At 33.8% G+C, this 17,290-nt stretch overlaps 3 protein-coding genes across 3 annotated transcripts; 2 read left to right on the plus strand and 1 right to left on the minus strand.

The window, feature by feature from the left end:
* The first annotated feature begins 849 nt into the window (after positions 1-849).
* Positions 850-2,943, plus strand: LOC133312744 (receptor-like serine/threonine-protein kinase At1g78530). Its single transcript, XM_061514004.1, has 5 exons — positions 850-985; positions 1,079-1,417; positions 1,744-1,998; positions 2,081-2,214; positions 2,738-2,943. Exons 1-5 carry the CDS (start codon positions 850-852, stop codon positions 2,936-2,938), a joined length of 1,065 nt encoding a protein of 354 aa, XP_061369988.1. The 3' UTR covers positions 2,939-2,943.
* Positions 2,944-3,632: 689 nt separating this feature from the next.
* Positions 3,633-7,186, minus strand: LOC133312745 (fatty-acid-binding protein 3, chloroplastic). The gene is made up of 5 exons (XM_061514005.1): positions 6,964-7,186; positions 5,246-5,347; positions 4,437-4,592; positions 4,113-4,327; positions 3,633-3,956 (listed from the first exon to the last, which is right to left on the minus strand). The coding sequence occupies exons 1-5, from the start codon at positions 7,184-7,186 to the stop codon at positions 3,798-3,800; spliced, it is 855 nt and encodes a 284-aa protein (XP_061369989.1). The 3' UTR covers positions 3,633-3,797.
* Positions 7,187-14,062: 6,876 nt separating this feature from the next.
* Positions 14,063-14,968, plus strand: LOC133312727 (major pollen allergen Ole e 10). Its single transcript, XM_061513973.1, has 4 exons — positions 14,063-14,114; positions 14,481-14,509; positions 14,604-14,838; positions 14,943-14,968. Exons 1-4 carry the CDS (start codon positions 14,063-14,065, stop codon positions 14,966-14,968), a joined length of 342 nt encoding a protein of 113 aa, XP_061369957.1.
* The last annotated feature ends 2,322 nt before the right edge of the window (positions 14,969-17,290 follow it).

Here is a 17,290-nt window from a genome sequence, read left to right on the forward strand (position 1 = left end):
AAAAGTCCAAGTGTTTTAACACATGAAACAGCTAGATAGACATTTTTGACAAGTTTTATCCATTCACCAACCTACTCTTTCATTAAAAACATGCTAAATGGGTATGCGTGTCACAACCTTTGGGTCCATGATAGTTTATTTGAACAGAAATAAGTACGCTATGATGGACAGACAAAAAATAAGGTAAGCCTTACTCATGACTCATGTCTAACTATTCATGATTACAGAGGTACCATATTTTCTAAAAGTTGCTTGTACATCTTCTATTTTTCTTCTTATCATCATCTTTAGTGATCTTTTCTTCTTGGTCATAAATTTAGGCTCCACTCATTGCGGGATGTAATATGGTTTCAACAAGACAATGATTCTGAACTTTCCATGCTCGTTTTTTAAATTAGTGTTAACCTCTGAATAATTTGACAATTTGAGTTCATGAGAGCATTGTTGAAAGCGAAGTTCTGAACAGTTAAAGTCAACAAGTTTGCAGAACTTTTGTACCAATCCAGTGTTTGAAGATGGCATCTATGTTCCTGATCAGAAGCATTCATGGATACCAGAAATTAGAGATTTGAAGTGATTTCTTCTCAGAAACCAGAATATTACAAAATACAACACACAGAATTACAGTGAGATTTCTTCCTTCTTACTTTACATGAACTTTATTTAAGAAAGAAAAAAATTGCTAGTTTTGTACATTTCATGCAGCAATCTTTCAAATTGTCCTCATATTCCAGATTCTGCAAGTTTATATAATGAGAAGTCCTTAGCTAATCCATGGAAATTCATTCCTTATTTTAACTTACTGTGTCTTCAGGTTCTTAAAATTTCACCATTAGATTATAGCACCAAATGAGGAATTCCCTGGTTATAGCCTTTTCCATAACCATATGCTTCATTGCTTTTGTGATATCAAAGATTTTCATCTCGGCCCTCCTCTATAAAAGATGGAGAAGAAAGCACTTGATTTATGAAGAAGGTTATCCAGGTATGAAGGACTTATGTTCTTGCATATAGAAAATAAGACGTACTAACATACATTGATTATATGATACACTAACATGCATTGATTATGATACAGGAGGGAAGATGGTAATATTTAGGTCTTCAGTGCTTAAATCTCTCGCATCTGATGTGGTCTTAAAGAAGACACAGAAGCTGAACAACAAGGACATCATTGGGTCTGGTGGTTATGGTGTAGTTTATGAACTAAAACTAAATGACTCCACAGCCTTTGCTGTGAAAAGGCTAAACCGTGGAACTGCAGACAGGGATAAAGGTTTTGAGAGAGAGTTGGAAGCAATGGCAGACATAAAACACCGCAACATTGTGACTCTTTATGGATATTGCACTGCCCCACACTACAATCTTCTCATATATGAGCTGATGCCCAATGGAAGTTTGGATTCCTTTTTGCATGGTATGTATTTGTTAGTTTCTAACATTATATTCTAAGAATTCCCGTTAGGTGGAGGAAATGGAAGGAAATCATTAAAATCTGCAAAGTAAATAGACATTACATATATTTTGATGTATTATAGTTTTTGCTGCTGACTTTCTTTTCTTCCCATTGTTGCTCTAACCAAGTGTACCTAATGAAAAAATTTAGAGTAGGATGAAATGATGAACTTCTTTTGTTATTGAGAATGGATATGAAAGTTTCTACTGTTATGTCCAAGATTACTAGAATTTGATCAAATGAAAATTGAACTAAGTTTTCTAATTGCAAAGTTGTAAGATATGCAGGGAGATCAATGGACAAGAAGGTTTTGGATTGGCCAACCAGGTACAAAATAGCTTTAGGTGCTGCTAGAGGAGTATCATATCTTCACCACGATTGCATCCCTCACATTATCCACAGAGACATCAAGTCAAGTAATATATTGCTGGATCAAAATATGGAGGCCCGAGTTTCTGATTTTGGATTAGCCACGTTGATGGAACCAAATAAAACTCATGTTTCAACAGTTGTGGCTGGAACTTTTGGATACTTGGCACCTGGTATAGATACAACCTGGCTAAACACAGTTTTTCCCTTTCACACTACTACTTGTCTTACAAAGTGATGAGTGTTTGCATGCAGAATATTTTGATACAGGAAGAGCAACAGTCAAAGGGGATGTTTACAGCTTTGGAGTTGTGTTACTGGAGCTTTTAACTGGGAAAAAACCCAGTGATGAAGCATTTATGGAAGAGGGAACCAAGCTTGTCACATGGGTAAGATAGGAATTCTTGGAGATTGCCTTCTTCGATTATATTCATCAGACAATTTTGAATCAATAACCTATATAACTCATTTTTTAATCAAGTTAAGTATCATATTTACTTTGAGCTCTAGCATTGTGAAATTGCTTTCATAAAGACATGGTTGGAAAGCCAGAACAACGCATACCATTCTATTTGAATTTTAAAATGAGAAATTATATGGATTGAACACTGAAGCATCGACCTCAAATATGAATTGAATTAATCTATTGTGCAGTTGAAAGCATAAAATCCAAAGAGCTGGATTGGCATGCAGTTCATTTTACTCAGCTTTTACTCATGCCTTCACTCCCATATATTTATAAAGTACATTCCATTGACAATTAAAATGGAACAATATTAAGATTTTATGACAGCTACTAGAGAGTTAAAATAGAAAAAGATTATTTAGCTCAAATCTCAAATTACTTCACTGGACACAGCTTTGGAATGTGGACTTACTTTCTTGAAAATCATTCTCTTGTTTTTGGAACAGGTGAAGGGTGTTGTTCAAGAGAAGAAGGAGGAGTTAGTTCTTGATAATAGCTTAGGGTCTTGCCCAATGCAAGAGGTCAACAAGATGTTCAACATTGCAATGATGTGCCTTGAACAAGATCCCTTGAATAGGCCAACCATGGCTGAGGTTGTCAACTTGCTTGAGCAAACAGAACCAGACAAACTTGTTTCTGCATCTTGATGTTCACTTAATGGAAACACCATCCTACCAGCAGCGGAAGAGGTAGACCCATGCTCAAGAGAATGAGAATGAGTGCAACCCGGTGCTGTAAAGCTCCAGCTATGCATAGGTTCTAGGGAAGAATCAGACCCATCATGTAGATTTATAATAGAGTCACGCCCATTGTATAGGAGGCCGTGCTTAAGAGGGAGAAAAAATTTAAGGAGAGAAAAGAAAAATTAAAAAATGTACGGTAAAATATTGAATTTTGAAAGAAAAAAAAATTAGGGGTCTTGAGATACAAGATTCAACAAAAATTTTAGTATTTATACAGGGACAGGGAGACTTTAATATGCAATGTGACCTATGAAGCACTGATACTCCGAATTTTTTTTTTCAACGTATTCGATACGCGTATCGGAAACGTATTGTATCGTATCGACGAATTAACGGTCGTATCGAGAACGTATCGAAAATGCTGTGTCGGAGTCGGTGCTTCATAGAACGTGACATGATGAATTCCAATCAACCCAGTTGAATACGCCAGGACTATGACAAAGTAGATGTAGTTTAGAGTAGCACATGTATGAAGTGATACTATAGAAGTGTTTCTTTCTAAGAGAAATAGTTCATAGAATTGGTCAACTTTGCATGCAAAAGTGTATATTAATGGCTAAATCAAATATTATAGATCACTAGAAAATAGTTACTGAAATCAAGTGACAACTTCCAATTGTACATGACGCATACGCATAAGTAGACCACGGAGCCTGCTTACATAGACACTAGGAGAAAATAGACTGCAGCAGTACTTCATAGATTGAACCATTTCAAGAAAACATGGATGCATGAAATTTTCAAAAGAGACTCTAAACATTTTTTACTTGAGTGCTTTTGACAAGCCTTCAGCTACTGAAGCTTTCAAGGATGGAGAAACCGGACTATCTCCAAGGAATACATCAAAAAGAGCAGAAGTCACATTTGCAGATTCGATTGTAGCATCCACAGTAGAAGGAAGCCCATCTGAGGAGACAGAAACCTGAAATCACAATAAATTTAGTTGGAATATTTTCTTGTAAGATAGCAAAGATAAAGAGGAGAAATAATAGACATCAATGATCTCAATTGTCTGAAGAAAAAATCTCAAAGAAAAATTCGGGAATTTATACGAAATATAAACAAAAAACAAACTTACAAGCAATCTGGTGGGGTTCAACCATGTCAAAAATATGAAAGTCCCTTTCTTGAGAGGACGATCTAGAAAAACACCACGGAAAGTGGTCAAAGCAGTTTCATCTGCAGTTGTGGGTTCTGCAATTCTTGGTGAAATGGCATCACTTAATGCATCCCAGAAAGTTTTACCATCAACGTCTCTGACAAGAATAATTTGCAATAATTTCTCAAGGGAAGCTGCAATCAAGTAAATGCATATGTTTATCAACTTATTCTCTAAATCTATCTGTGATTATAACTCTCTGAGAACATTGTAGAAAGAAATAAACAAATAGAAAGTTGTTACATTGGAAAATGGTTTTGAACAAGAAAGAATCCCCTTGAAACACTTCTTTTGATTGCCCTTTCCAAGCATTCAACTCACTTGTGATAGATTGATTTAGATACAGACCTGCAGCATAGACCTTGACGCCAATAATTGCAAAAACTTTCTCTCTGTATCCTGAAATACGTTATTATCCACCAAAGCTTATAACACTGAGAAAGATAACATTGCTACTTTATTGACACTTAATACATTCTACTGCTCTTCAGAATAGCAACAATTATGGGCCAAAAAAGAAAAGATTCACAATACAATACAGACAGAAAACCATTACAATCAAAAAAATTCAAGTTCATAGTTTTACTAGTTTGATTTTCCCATGCAACTATTTACAAATTTAATGATATATTTAATTCCACAAATGGGCTATAAAAGAAGTTAGTTCCTCACAGCTAACCTCAGTGAAATCAATGTTTTATGCGAAAATCAATTGTTAACCATATATTTTCCAAATGTCATCAGTTTGCCTGTAATTACTGAATGATACATACATTTCACTTTGCAGTGCAAAGGATTATAATTAAAAGTTCATGTCCAGGAAAGTAAGATCAGCATGATATCAAACCATTTAGTTTACCCATTTACAAGAATACATTGTCCTGAAGAAAGTATCTAAAGCAAAAGATATACAACATTAATCCTGTTCAGCATATTCACATTAGTATTAACAGATCAAGTTATAATTATAGTCATGTTAATCTTTTTTCACATGCTCAGAGCATTTTTATCTTCCTCTCTTCCAAAAGCCACGTGATACTATAACAACTAACCAGTTCCAAACAAAACTAATGAATCTGAGCAACCCGGGAAACTCAAAGATGTCTGAAATTCCACACTTGTTGCTGGTTCCTCCACGTAGTCAGCATTTGCAGCTGCTGTGGTCAATTACAACCAAATAGATGTCAATTTTTATTATCAGTTAGCAAGACACACTAAAAGAAAGAAGATTATGTAAAAAATGATTTCTAGTATACTGTATTATTTCATCTACCGTACATTATTAATATATTTACGAATCAAAACCCCACCCCCACAAAATAAAAATAATAACAAAATAAAAATATATACAAAAAAAAAAAAATGCATCACCCCAAATGAAATCTAAAATAGGTACTGAAACAGTCTTAAAAGTTGGAGTGATGTAAAAAAAAGAAGAATAGGAACCCTTAACCTTAAGTAGAGTAACATGGCAAAAAGAATTAACAAAAAATTATCCTCATCTTACTAAACAACCTGCCAATATTTCAGCCAGACAAACACCTCAGCCTTTAAAGTTGGATTGGGAAAACTTTTGTTATAATAGAATTATGGCAATTAAAAACCCATCCTCTTGTTACTGAAAAAGCAGCCAATAGTATGCCAGGTAACACCATAATTAATTGTGACTGATCTTGATAGTTTGAATCAAGTCTTACTTAACTGTACATGCTGACAGACTTGAGACTCCTAATGAAAATTTAAACATTTTACAAGCACCCTGAATGTGAAACCTAGTATTGCTGCTATCCCCTCTTTGCCTAAGTTTAAGAGGATGTTGTCATACCACATGACATGCAAAAAATTCTTTAATTTGTTTTCGGTGTCATCAAAAGATATAAAAGAAATTTCATGCCTAAGAACTTATGTTTAATGGCCAGATATTCCTGCTACCTAACTTTTTCTACTTGTTTGATCTACAAACTCAGTGATGCAATATAAAATAAGAGGTATAGGTATTTTATTTTAGAGAATCTCAAAGGCTTTCAGATTCGCCAAAAAAAAAATAAACAGCATCCACTGAAGAAACTTCATATCTTATGCATATTTTATATGGCCTTTAACTTTCCCGATCTGCACAACGATCAGCTATTTTTGTCATTACTTTTGAATGTAGAGTTCACAAAAGTAAATGTAACAGCCTTGTCCCTGTTTCTAATGAGGACAATTCACCCAACTTTTGTTCTGGGAATGTCAGCAACTAGCCCAAAAACTAACGTAAGAGAAAAAAAAAGTTAACAGCAGAATCTCCATTACTTTCCCCTTTCCCTTTTTCTTCTTGGCCTTCTTAAAGGTGAATATTTGTAGTACAGGTTCATAGAAGCAAGTTAAAAGATTGTAGCGCATCTCAAAAGTAAACCCCACTATAACCATGTTACCACTCCAATTTAATATGCAAAAAGTATTATTCTCTATAAAACATGTTCCAAAGGGGACCTAAATTTACCTTTAGTTCAACATTTGAAAAAGAGAAGAGAAAAAAAGACATATTCTATAGTAATATGAATCTTAACATTCAATGGCATATAATAATCCACTTAAATGCAGCACTGCCATTAAAGTTTATTCCCCAGCCTGCATGCTTAATTTTCCAAGAAAGTAACAACTGCATTCCAAGAAGTTGAAGAAATAAACTAAATAATAAGGCATAAAAATTGGAACTAAAAAGTGGGGGTTGAAGAAAAAGCAAAAAAAAAGTTGAGAATAAATGATAGTGACCACAGAATCTAACCAGAAGATGAAGATGAAGCAGCTTCTGCAAAGAAATGGGGTTGTCCCCTACTGCTCTTACTGAAAGAGAAATGCATAGGGCTAGCTGATAAGAGTGAGAAACAGTAGACATGGTTCAATGGCAGTGTTGAATTTGAGATTCTTCTGTGAACAACAATTCTGCTTTGATAGGTGGATGGTGAAAAACTTAGAAGTGTTGTGGAAGCTGCAACAGCTCCAAGCATTTTTTAAAGGTAGGATTGTGAATGCTGAGGAATGTTACTTAGTAATAAAATATTGAAATAGATGAATTTAAGATTGGGATGGAGCAATCAAAACTAAACTACTCTCTCACTTCGGTCTTTCCGCCAGTGTTCTTAATTAACATAATCTTTTTAAGCTGGAGAAACATATTCTAACAACTAATTTTATCAATCAATTTTATTTTTAGATTGATTATATTGATCCAACAATTATATTTATTTTTATTTTTATTTTTATATAGTTATGATTTCTTATATTTAATGCTTTATATTTATTTTTATTTTTGTATTATTATGATTTCTCATATTTAATGTTTTCACATTAATTATGAAGAATTATAACCATACAAAAATAAAAATAAATATAACTGTTGGATCCACATAATTGATCTAACAGTAAAATTAATTGATAATAACACTAATTGATTGTTACAATATCCTATCCATTTTCTTTATTTGTTGACGTCTATTATTAACCTAATGTTATTTTTTTTGGAAAAGTGTTTTTCCAGTGACGTTTATCTCCTACAATTTCGAATCTCACGATGTTTTAGAATTTAGGATTAAAAATAAAAGATATTTTAAAAATTTTATTTTCCTCTTGCATTATAAATTTTATTAAAATACTATTTCTTTTAATTTTAAATCTCAAAACCATGTTGTTTTGAGTTATTGACTAATTTTTAACTTGTTATGTATTTAAGATCAAATTAAGCATACAATTAATCTAAATGTAATCAAAAGACATGAGAATTGTGATTACATTATTAATTCACTCTTCAAAACATTTTCGTGAAATTCTTGTGCTTTTATAGAAATTTTTGCCCATTGCACGAAGTTCAAGTTGGAGAAAAAGCTCAAAAAAAACAAGGAAAAGAAATAATATTTGTCGAGCAAGCTAGCGCCACTAGCACTATCATCATGTTGCTCTCTCTATTACCACGCTCTTAGTGCCAACATGGCATTATGAGCGCCAAGCTCACCATCCTGGTGGTACTATCAGCGCCATGATGGCGCATCTAGTGCTAGCATCCTTACTTCCCTCGCGCTACTAGCATGGGCATGGCGTCAGGAACACCCAACTCATGTGAAGCCTTTATTCCATGACACTAGAAGTGCCAGGTTGGGGCTACTAGCTCCAGGAAGACGTCTAGTATAAAAGGGTAATTAAGGATATTGTCTCTTCAATATAAAAGGGGAGCTTTTGAAAACATGGATTCATGGTGTTGAGCTTCCTCCTTCAATGTTAAGCTCAAATTCATTGAGGAGTTTCCTAAAATCTTAAACCTTAGATTCCACCTCCTCTATATATTCATTAGTTGTGGGTGGAGGCTAGGTAAGATAATTTGAGAGACTCTTGAGTGATACTTGAGAGATTTGTGAGCAAAGCTTTGAGCTTTGCATTTGAGAGACTTCTAAAGAGAGTTTGAGTGAAACATATCTAGAGAAGTTTGAATACCACCATTGTTGGAGAGGTTGAGTGAACCACCACTTTGGTGAAACTTAATTCTTTGTACCCATTATTATCATAGTAGAGTTTGTCTGGACTAGGTTCCATGATTTTTTACTTCTTCATATTAATGAAGATTTTTCCACGTTAAACATATTTGTGTGTGAATTTTGTATCTCTCTCCTTCGTATCTTCTTTGTATTTTCTGCTTCTGCTGCGCAAAGGCCGACCTGGTGAAGTTCAAGCCGAGTTTCAGTTTGTCGAGATCTGAGATCCAGGATCTTGTTGATTGACTTTCGCAAGAAGGTTGTAGAAGCCGAGTTGAGGGAATGACTTGTCCAAACTGAGATAGAGGGAACTGAGTTCCCAACGGTGGTATTAGAGCCCGGGTAGGACGAGTTCTGAAGGAGATGAGATGGAGACCAGTGGCGTAACACATGACAGAGATATTTTCAAGCTGACCGTGGACAATTTCACTTATTGGAGACTAATGATGGAAGATCGTCTCTACTGCAAAGATTTACATGATCCCATTATCCTTGATGAGATACCGACAGGCAAAACCAAAAAGGAGTGGGAGATCCTGAGTCGTAAGGCGGTAGCTACAATCAAGAAATACATAGACAAAAGCCTCTTTGAGCACGTGTCCGAGTTCACGAACGCATATGAATTGTGGAATAAATTGGAGTCCATGATTCAAAAGAAGACTCCCAGGAACAAAGCACACCTGGTTCGCCTACTTGTGAAGCTGGAATACAAGGATGACATGAACATTTGAACACCTCAACACCTACAAAGGGATTGTGAATTAGTTGTCAAAAGCCGAGATGGAAATTGATGACGAGATACAAGCTTTGCTACTGTTGAGCTCATTGCCAGAAAGCTGGGATACTTTATTGGTGACTTTGAGTAATTCGATTCCAGAAGAAAAATTGAAGATGGATGCCATGACAGACAGTCTCCTAAATGAAGAGTCCAGGAGAAAGGAACGAGGTGTAACCAGCACATCTGAGGCAAACGTGACCGAGAATAGAGGAAGGTCCGACGCCCGGGGTCGTTGCAAGAGTCGAGGTCGTGACAAGTCCAAAGGCCGGTCTAGGCCAAAATATGAGTTGAAATGCTTCTATTGTGGAAAGGTCGGTCATAAAAAGCCAGACTGCAGGACTATGCAGAAAGATGAGAATAATGACATAGTGAAGCCGAATCAGATTATTCCAAAGAAGAAAGAAGACAAAAGCACCACTGCGGTAGCTGTCAACTAGGATGTCGAGATATTCCTCCTTGGTGAGGATAATTATTTGAATGTTGCATATGATGACTGCACCTGGATTGTTGACTCTGGTACCTCCTTCCATATTACTCCATGAAAAGGTTTTTTTTTCTTACCGAGGTGGTGATTTTGGAGTAGTGAAGATAGGAAATCAAGTGACCAGCAAAATTATTGGTGTCGGTTATGTAACTCTGACTACAGATGTCGGATGCCGACTTGGGTTGAAAGATGTAAGGCATGTGCCTAACATGCAACTGAACATAATCTCGATACACAAGCTTGACAATGTCGGGTTAGTGAACTACTTCGGTAGTGGTAGACAGAAGCTGGCCAAGGGAAACTTGGTTGTTGCCCGAAGTAAGAAGCAAGGCTCCTTGTACGTGATGTAAGGAAAGATCAATGACGGAGAAACAAATTCTGTCCGAGATGGACCTAGCTTAAAGCTATGGCACAAGTGTCTCAGCCATATAAGTGAGAAAGGGCTCCAAATCCTAAACGAGAAAGGATTAGTGACCGGGTTAAAAGGTCGAGTGTTGGAGAGTTGTACGCACTGCCTTGCTGGAAAGCAGCACCTAGTTTCTTTCTTGAAATCGGATCAACCTAGAAGACGCATGTATATTCTTAACCTTGTCCATACTGATGTTTGCTCCATGTAGGAGAGATCCCTTGGAGGATCTCAGTACTTTGTTTCATTCATTGATGACCACTCACGCAAAGTGTGGGTTTATTTATTGAAGTCTAAAGACCAGGTATTCGAATCCTTTAAAGAATTCCATGCAATGGTTGAAAGGGAGATTGGCAAGAAATTGAAGGTGGTCTGATCTGATAATGGTGGTGAGTATTGCGGCCCATTTGATGCAAATTGTAGAGCGGCCAAGATCCGATTTAAGAAGACACCCCCCAAGACTCCTCAGCTGAATAGACTTGCTAAAAGAATAAACAGAACTATTGAAGAGAAGGTCCGAAGCCTGATATCTAATGTCGGATTGCTGAAATCATTCTAGGAAGAAGTTGTCAGAACTGTTGTTGACTTGATCAACCTCTCACCATCACGGTCACTAGAAGGAGAAATTCCAGAAGAAGTTCTGACAGGTCGTAAAGCGGCTTATGATCAATTGAAAGTATTTGGATGCCGAGCTTTCGTGCATATTCCTAAAGATGAAAGAGCAAAACTCAATGCGAAGACTAAAGAATGCATTTACCTCGGTTTGCTGAGATGTAAGTTTGGGTTTCGACTTTGGGATCCAATCCATAAGAAGGTAGTGAGAAGTCGAGATGTTGTCTTTCTTGAGAACGAGACTATTCAAGACATCTTGAAATCCAAAGTTCGAGTTACTGTAAGACGTGAAGAACCCATCCTTCTTATCCAAGTTGTAGTAGGGGGAGAAAATCAAGAAAATAATGAAGAAATTGATGACCAGCAACAAGCTGATGAGGACTAAAATACTGAGGTCCAAAATAATGATGAGATCTGGGATAAGAATGATGAACCGGGTTCTCAAGCTGAAGAACAGCCTAGATATCCAACTCGAGAAAGATGACCCTCTACAAGGTACCCATCTGATGAATATACCGTTGTTGCTGAAGACGATGAGCCTCAGAGTTATGATGAGGCAATGACGAGCTTAGACAAAGAAAAATGGGAGAAGGCAATACATGATGAGATGAAGACTCTACACGAGAATCAGACATATGAACTGACTGAGTTTCCTTAAAGAAGACGAGCTCTGAAGAACAAGTGGTTTTACAAAATCAAGAATGAAGAGAACGACTAGAAGTCGATATACAAAGCCCGGATTGTGGTGAAATGCTGCAATCAGAAGAAATGAGTTGATTTTGAGGAGATTTTTTCTCCTGTTGTGAAAATTACAAATAAAATTACGTTGTTTTGATGTATTTTTGCATTCTCTTTCCTCCACTTTGTTTTTCTTTCTAATTTTATAAAAAAGAAAAATGTAAAAAAATAATACTAAAAACCCACAAAAATAACGTAGTTTCATTAAAAATGACACAAAGTTGATTCATTTAAAATGACAAGTATTTTTTTTTTAAATTGTTAAAACTATGTTAAGTTTGAATAAAATATATAAAAAATGGTTTTAAAGTTTCAAAAGTTAATATAGATAAATTTATCTATTTTCACCAAAATACACACATAAAATTGTGTGATGCCCTTTTTTTTCTCCCTCTTCTATTCACATTGGTCAATATGGACCCCACTTTGTGTGTATATTTTGATGAACATTAATTAAAGTTATGTAAAGTAATTTTATAAAATTTAAATCCATAAAAAATACTTTTAAATAAAAAAATATTTGGATATTAAAAATAATAAACACTTTATTTGGATAATAGTGGTAGTGGAGGAGAGTAGTTGGAGCGGGGTTATGATAAAATTAAATTTTTAAAAATTTATAGAAAAAATATTTTTCAGTTACTAGAGATAAAGTAATTTTCAGTGAGCTCAAAACGACGTCGTTTTGGGTTGTAAGATTAAAAAACTTATAATGATAAAGACTAATATAACTCTGCAGTAAATTATAATTATAAAAATACCATAATTTTTCTCACAAAACAACGTCATTTTAAATTCATTGGACATAATTTATCATCGGAAAAATTCTTTACCCAAAATTTATTTAACTTTTGGCTTTTAGTTTTTTCAAAAAACAATGAATTCTGACTTCTAATTAAAGCATTATTTAATTCTTTTAATTCTTTTTTTTTTCAAAAGTTGCTATCCAAATGCATGAAATGGCTCGAAAGGTTTTTTTTTTTTTTTTAAGAAAAGTAACTTTTTTTAGATAAAAAGCCCGTACAAATGCCATCATAGTCAATATCATTACAAATTTCATTTATATTGGAACATATTAAGAATTTAATATTTTTAAAGTGAATTATTTACATTTACTGCTAAAATGACGTCATTTTGTGTTGAAAAATTAAAAAATTATAATGAAAAAAATTATTACAATCCAGAAATAAATTATAATTATAAAAATACCTTGTTTTCCGCCTCAAAACGATGTCGTTTTAGTTTTAATGTAGATAAGTTATCTACATTGACCGTAGAAAACGCAAACCTATATATTAAAGGAAAAATATTTATCCTTTTAAATGACACAACTTATATCCTTTCACTCTCACAAAGAGGTGAGACCCACACTTTTATTTTTTTTATCAAATCTTTTTCCTCCTTTATCTATCTCTCTCTCCCTTAAAACGATACAATTTTATATCTTTTAAAACGACACACACTTTTCCCTATATTACAATATATATATTTATCTCTTAAGAAAAACTATATTTGTTTAAAATAAAAAAGAAATGTAATTTTTTCAAAATTGAATATACAATAGTAGATTGCTACAGGCTGAAAAAATCTCACCCAATATTTCAAGGGAAATATTATATTTACAAATTGTTATAAACTATATTATATTTTACAATTTATAAATTTAGTTTGTAAGTTTTTTTTAAAAGAAGAAAAGAAAATTATCTATATAACCTTCCTCGTATTTCAAACTAGCATAGACACTCTGCTGAATTCTTAATAGAAAAATAAACAAAACAATTTATTAGGATTAACAAATCAAGAAGATTATGATAAGCCCGTAATAACAATAGTAGTAAAATAGTTGCAATTACCATGCTGGGGAAAAAAAAATGAAAACGTAAAATGGACCGCACTCTCCATAGTATGGAAATAATAGTGGGGTCATTGTTTCCTCACAACGTGCTGAGCAGTGGGGTAGTATTATAGTATATATCCATTATCCAATGAGAAAGCAAGAAGCCAGAAGACACCACACTATGAATTAATCATAGGTCACAATTCACAAGTACAACTCGCATATCACGTGCATCTACCATTTTTTTACAGTAACCTTTTTTCTCCACACATGAAAGTCCCCACCCAATGTCAAAGGCTCAACGTCTTATGTAATTTTTATTTGCTGTTAAAAGTAGCCGTTATTCTAACCTTACCTTAGGCTTTTCACCCACCCCATTTTCCCTTTAAAAAGGTCATATCTTTCCACTCTTTAGACCCACCCACGTTCACAAACTCACTCACATTAGCTCTCTCTTCATTTAGCTTTAGACAGCAGTAGTACCTAGTACAAGCAGCATAACAACCATGGCTAAAGTAGTTGTTCTCCTTTTCCTTATGTTCTTCTCTCTCACATCAGGTTTGTGTCAGTTGTTTTTGCTCCATGCATTATTTTCTTTTCCACCTTTTGTTGTCACAATTTGAGTTGTTGTTCAATGTATAATTAGAAGTCATCAACATTGGTCTAATTTTTTTTTTGTTTTTATTTGATTTGGTTTACATAGCCAATGTAAACTGTGTTGTAGCTTCCAATGAAAAACTTGGTCACACAAAATGTTCCATTTTTAAGAGTTTCCTCACTATAGCTTTCAGATCTAAACTGGGTTTTCTTAATTCTAACATTTTCATTTGCAAAATTTGAAATTCCTAGTTCATATATATCAAGCATTGTTGTATAATTGAAATTTTCTTCTTTCTTTTTTTCCTTCTCTTTTGACATATGCAGGAGGGAATCTGATAATGGTTAATGGGCAGGTAACTATAACCAAATTCCTGAAAATGCCTTAAAAAAAAGAAACCATATAATCTTCTTAATGAAATTGTAATGTTTTATGTTATGGAATAACAGAAAACATGGTGTGTGGCAAAGCCTTCATCAGACCAAGCTACCCTTTTAACCAACGTCAATTATGCATGCTCTCAAGTTGATTGCAAGGTTCTGCAAACAGGGGGCCCTTGCTTTTCCCCTGACAATCTCATGAACCATGCCTCCATAGCCATGAATCTCTATTATCAGTCTAGGGGAAGAAACCACTGGAATTGTGATTTCAAAGGCTCTTCCGTTGTTGTTATGACAGATCCTAGTAAGTCACATTACTCATTTTGTTGTAAAACCAATTTACAAGTTTTATATGACTTATAATATGCAGTGCTAAATGTGCTTACTTTTTCTCATTTTAAATTGCAGGTTATGGTAGCTGCAAATACGCATAGAAGTGATCCAGTGGAGTGTATACACTACAGTATATATGCGCTCCCCTAGGCAAAATTTAATAGTGCATTTCGTTGTATAATTGCAATGATCTTATAATGGTATCTGTAAGGTTGTGTAATTCTCAACCTGTTGATAAAAATAAGCATATGCTACAATATTTGAAATCGAATTTTGCACTTTTATTTTGAAATTTTACTATACTATTATTATAGGGAATGTTATATGCAGTATAACAAAAGTATGAATGGAATTGAAAGGATGACGAAAAAGATGTTTAAAATTCGGTTCCTTGATCAACAAGGGATTCATGATATGATGGTAGTTTGCGCGTTACCTTTAGCTTTTCAACTGACAAACCAGATGAAGATGAAGATTTCTTTTTATAACACTTCTTTCTCTTTTTTTAATTTCTAATTTTTCGAGGGCACGATTTTCATTGCTTAACTTTCGATCATATTTTTTACGGAAGGAAATACAAACGCATTTCTGATGACATTCAGCCTAAAAAACTAAATTTAAACTCTGGCAAATATCAACACATTTAAACTACAATTTTACATATCGTCTAACAAAAAGTTAATTTATATTTAAAATGAGAAAATGATTTTTGATATAAAATTACCGCTCTCTGATAAGTTGACTTTAATTAACTGGAAAAATATTTCATTTTTATATTCATATACAATCTAAATATATATATTACAAGAGAAAACTAAAACTATAAAAACATGGAGGAAGTCTCTTTTCTTTTCATTCTCTTCGATTAAAAGTTCTCCCTTCTTCTCATTAGTTAATTCTATCTTTTTCAATAAAATATTATCTCTTTTTAACCAAGAGAAAAAAATAATAAAGAAGTGGATCCACCATACATGAAAATCATTGATCTAGATATAGGTAAAAAGATTAAACCGAAGGGCAATATGACATACCCCAAAAGATATAAATAATTAATCAAAAGAATTTAAATTTAAAATTTAACGAAAGTACATTAAATATAAAATCACATGTGTACTCTGATTTAATATATAAAAGTAGACAGAAATGCATTTGACTAATTGAAACTGGAATTTGATGCCTGCAAAGGAGGCTACAAGACAAAGTGTATGCCACTAATTAGTTTAGATGGGTGTTTCCTTGGAGATTAAGGAAGCCTACTACTATTTGCATTGGGCAAGATGCCAACAATATACCATTCAATGTTGGAAATTGTATACCACTTATTGATTTATGAGGAGGTTATACTTACTGTATTTTTTTTTATTATCTCTTATTAATAAATCTTATTTATTGATTTCCGTCAATCTAATGGTTGTAATTTATTGAGTCATACTTATTAATTAATTATTAATTTCCAATAAATTATAATCATTAAATTAACGGAAATCAATGGTTAAGATTTGATAGTAAGAAATAATAAGAAAAAGAGGTAATAACTATAACCTCTCCCTTTTGTTTATATATTTTCTTAATGCTTGTTTCATGGTTTGATACTTACTATGCAAGAAGAAATGGCTGGAGCACATTATAGATTTTATGTAATGAATTTATGGAAGAATTTCACTAAGTCGTGGAAGGAAAAACAGCTGGGGGATTTAGATTGGGCTTATGCTAAAGCTACTATAGTGAAACGATTTAATGCTTCTATGGTAAGGGTGAAAAGGGTAACTGATAAAGCATAGGCCAAATTGAACAAAATCCCTAAGGGGGTGTTTGTTTCAAGTTTTTGAAGAGGATTACCGGTAATCCTTCCTTGGTAAATGTAATTACCACGTTTGGTAGAAGAAATAAATTACGATTCCCGGGTATCCAAGGATTACCGGTAATTTGATTTATAAAGAAAAGTCACTATTCAGATTACCAAAAATAATATGGTAATTCGGAATACCAATCAGAATACCAAGTAAAGGGAAAACACAATAATAAATTTTGAGACAAAAATACCCCAATACACATAAAAATCTAGACCCAATCTATCAATTACAAAAGTAAAAATAGTTTGGGGTTATTTTTGTAAAATAATCTCATATTCCAAGTCATATTTCGTTCTAAACCAAATATGGAATCAGTAATTTTTACCCAATATTTCCGGTAATATTTTGGCGAACCAAACACCTCTTTCGTAAGATTCCAAGTAAACTCAATTTCTACTGAATTCCCATTAATCATGATTCTCGGTCATCAAAAAATTTCTCTTGTACCAAACACACCCTAAAGGATCATGGATTCCATCTACGAGGTTTTTCAATGCCATTCTTGCCGGAGGTAATGAGTTTGAGAGAGAAAGATTTAGACGTGCTTGAAGTATTACACCAAGAGACATC

Source organism: Gastrolobium bilobum, unplaced genomic scaffold (assembly GCF_033153095.1).
Source record: "Gastrolobium bilobum isolate Gb01-03AN ecotype WA unplaced genomic scaffold, APGP_CSIRO_Gbil_v1 utg8625, whole genome shotgun sequence".
In the NCBI taxonomy this organism is placed as follows: Eukaryota; Viridiplantae; Streptophyta; class Magnoliopsida; order Fabales; family Fabaceae; genus Gastrolobium; species Gastrolobium bilobum.